Source organism: Ascaphus truei, chromosome 1 (assembly GCF_040206685.1).
Source record: "Ascaphus truei isolate aAscTru1 chromosome 1, aAscTru1.hap1, whole genome shotgun sequence".
Lineage (NCBI taxonomy): Eukaryota > Metazoa > Chordata > Amphibia > Anura > Ascaphidae > Ascaphus > Ascaphus truei.
The window spans coordinates 267,434,769-267,437,874 of NC_134483.1; the positions used below are offsets into that span (position 1 = coordinate 267,434,769).

Sequence of the window (3,106 nt, forward strand, 5' to 3'; positions counted from 1 at the left end):
AGGGCATACGGCTAAGGCCCCGCTGCACGCGCCCGCACGGCCGCCTTGCTTGCCGGCGGCACATGCAATTCACTGCATCGCAATCTGCGTAGAATTTTTTTCCGGTGCGGGGGGGCGTGGCCAAAACGGGTGGGGGGCGCGGCCATGACGTGAGGAGGCGGGACCGCCCCACAGCGCAGCACTGCAGCTGCCCCTCAGCCCCATGGCACCCTCGGCACCCCAGCACCCTCACACACAGGCACCCTCACACACTCACAGGAACTCACACACACACGGGCACCCTCACACACAGGCTCACAGGCACTCACACACACACACAAATACACACGGGGGGGGGGGGTGAATCGGAGGGGGATCAGAGCAGGAAGGGAATCGTAAGGGGGATCGGAGCAGAGGGGCGAAATCGGAGCAGGGGGTTGAATGGAACGGGGGGGATCGGAGCAGGGGGGGAATCAGAGGGGGGAAATCGGAACGGGAGGGTGAATGGAACGGGGGGATGGGAGCAGGGGGGGGGAGAAATCGGATTGGCTGCTGGGATCCAATCCGTGATTGGTCCACTTGCATGTCACGTGACGCGGCACTCGCCGAAATCACAAGCTCCTTGTAGCTCCGGCTGGCTGACGCGTCACAGTACACATTCAGCCACGCCAGAAGGAGCCAGCGGGGACCTCAAGAAAAGAGGCAAGCAGCTGGTGGGCCGCACGCGCCGCCGGCCGCAGCGGGACCACAGCCTCATTGGCAAGTAATGCCCTGTTCTTCAAGGATTATTACTTAAATAACAATAGGTATTCTACTTGAGTGGGAGAGAGGGGATATTACATCAGCTGATCTATACCAGTTCACCCTGGTCTTACAAACTTTTAGATTTTTGTGATTGACAATCAGAGACAGCCTAGTATTTTTTAAACATTATTATTCAAGCAATAATGTAGGATATTGACTGATAATATACCAGCTACTAAAAAATAATCATAAATAGCTGCTTGCTTACCAACTTTACAATGTTCAATAACCTTGCCGTTCTTCAAAAGAAAAAAATATTCTACTTACATTTTTTGAAGAATCATTGCCATTACAACTCCATTTGTTAGATCTTCTACCGTTTTGCATGGCACCTCTACGTGAAACGTCTGTATCTAAATAAAAGGCATACAAGATTTACATTAATATTAAGGAAAACATACCAACAAGAATAAAAAGATACATGGAGCACAATGTAAAGTTTTATAATATGAAAGCAAACAGTAAAATATTTTTTTACCAGTCTACACTCAACGCAAATAAGAATTTCAGTGGCGTCCGCCTTTACCCTAGTGCGGCTGTAGCGGCGCAAATCTGCTAACCGCGGGCAGATGCAGTATGTTTTTTTTTCCGGAGTGTATTGCGGTATTTTTAGCGCTCGTAATATTAGCATTTTATTAGCGCTGTCTGCAATACTGCAATACCGTCTAAAAACTCAGGGTGGGCGTTCGCGAGCTGTTGTCTTGGAAGTCTAATACTTTAGTAGTTCAGTTTAGTACACAGTCTGCGTGTGCGCGCGCAGTAATTGTAAATTTGCATATTTATACATGCATGTGCAGTGCTGTATGTCTCATTTGAAAATTGTTGAAATGCATAGGCGTGTGCTGTAACAGTATCACATTTCGGCATATACAGCGCTCCCCCTCGCTCGCCCCCGCACATACACAGGATAATTTACTGCAGTATTTCAACTTATCTTATCTACAGCACAGTACACTTCTCCCACACCATTCCTTTGAATGTTTGTCTTTCTGGTTTCAATCACATTCCTGCTTGATAGCTGATGATTACTGCACATGCGTCTGTAACTTCAGCACTGCTTGCTTGCGAAGTTCAAGTGTGATTGACCAAAAAATATATTTTTTTTCTCCTCATTTTTTATTTTTATTTTCTCCACAAGCCTGACAAAACCATCTTAATATTACGATTTTCAATCTGTGCTGTAGCTTTTGACTGCGACACTGTGCGTTTGACTGCACATGGTTGATTTGTGTGCATTTTATGTATTTGGGGGTGTAGGGATCAAATTATTATGATTAACTTCCTTTTGAAAATATGTAATTTCTTTGAACTGCAGTACAGCTAATCCTTCATGCAGCTGTACCCTGTACCCCCCTCCCCCACGCACACACACAAGGCTCGCTCAAGGATTTGAATCTCTTATCCACAGACACCTCTCCAGAGCCATTCTGTTTCTAAAGCTTTCCATTTTGTTTTTAATCGTCCGTCCCTAGCCGAGCATCACCTCTCTGCGCCTGCGTGCCTAATTTTCCTATTGTTGGCTTTGAGTCACCTCTCTGTAATCCTCTTTGGGAAGGGAGCTAGCTGATGATTACTGCGCATGACTCACCCTTCCACCCCCCCCAACCCTTTGAGGCTTTGTTTACGGTAACGCTTTTGATAATCCCTTCTCGAATTTGATATGTAAATCTGATTTGCACAGCACTGTGAAATTGAGAGTTAAAAAAAACATTATCTGATTCATGTTGTTGGTGCAGTAAATTACCACTTTTTGGTCATTCTTTCTTTTTCTTTGGTGTAGGTGGGGGGGGGGTTGTCAATGATTATGATTATCATGAATGAAAAGAAATATTTATTTTATTTTATCAGGAACAAAAAATACAAATATACAAATAATCATGAATAATACAAAATGCAGTCTTTATTCAGTTCTTCTGTCAGATAAAAATTGAGGGCCGGTGGATAATCATGAATAATGCACATTGATAATAATATTAATTAATAATATATAATATATAATAATATATATATAATACTATATTTTTTTCCGTCTATATATTCTTCCTTATTCTGTGTACAGTACAGTAGTTCATTGAGAGAGGAGAGGTTTTGTGTACATCATAACTGCAGTTTAGATACCGTACACTTAACTGTACAAACAGTTCACAAACTTTACACGATACCCTCCCCTCTCCCCCAATCCATCCTTTTTATTTGAAAAGACAAGAAAACAAAAAAATAGTGCAGTTATGTGCATACTGTATGTGTGCTGTATAGTACTGTCAAACTAGTCTATACTGGAACTACTGTATACTGTGACTACTGTTAAATACTTTGTAACCAG

At 43.4% G+C, this 3,106-nt stretch overlaps 1 protein-coding gene across 7 annotated transcripts in view; it reads right to left on the reverse strand.

The window, feature by feature from the left end:
• Positions 1-1,484, reverse strand: part of HOOK3 (hook microtubule tethering protein 3) — a 727,656-nt gene extending 726,172 nt beyond the window's left edge. For 2 of the 7 annotated variants that reach the window (XM_075603879.1, XM_075603871.1), the window contains exon 1: positions 1,051-1,161. In XM_075603879.1, coding sequence (XP_075459994.1) covers positions 1,051-1,073 — 23 coding nt within the window. In that variant the 5' untranslated portion in view covers positions 1,074-1,161. Of the gene's footprint in view, positions 1-1,050 lie in introns of all 7 variants that reach the window. The other 5 variants (XM_075603823.1, XM_075603834.1, XR_012802125.1 and 2 more) reach the window with 4 other exon arrangements.
• Between the last annotated feature and the right edge of the window lie 1,622 nt (positions 1,485-3,106).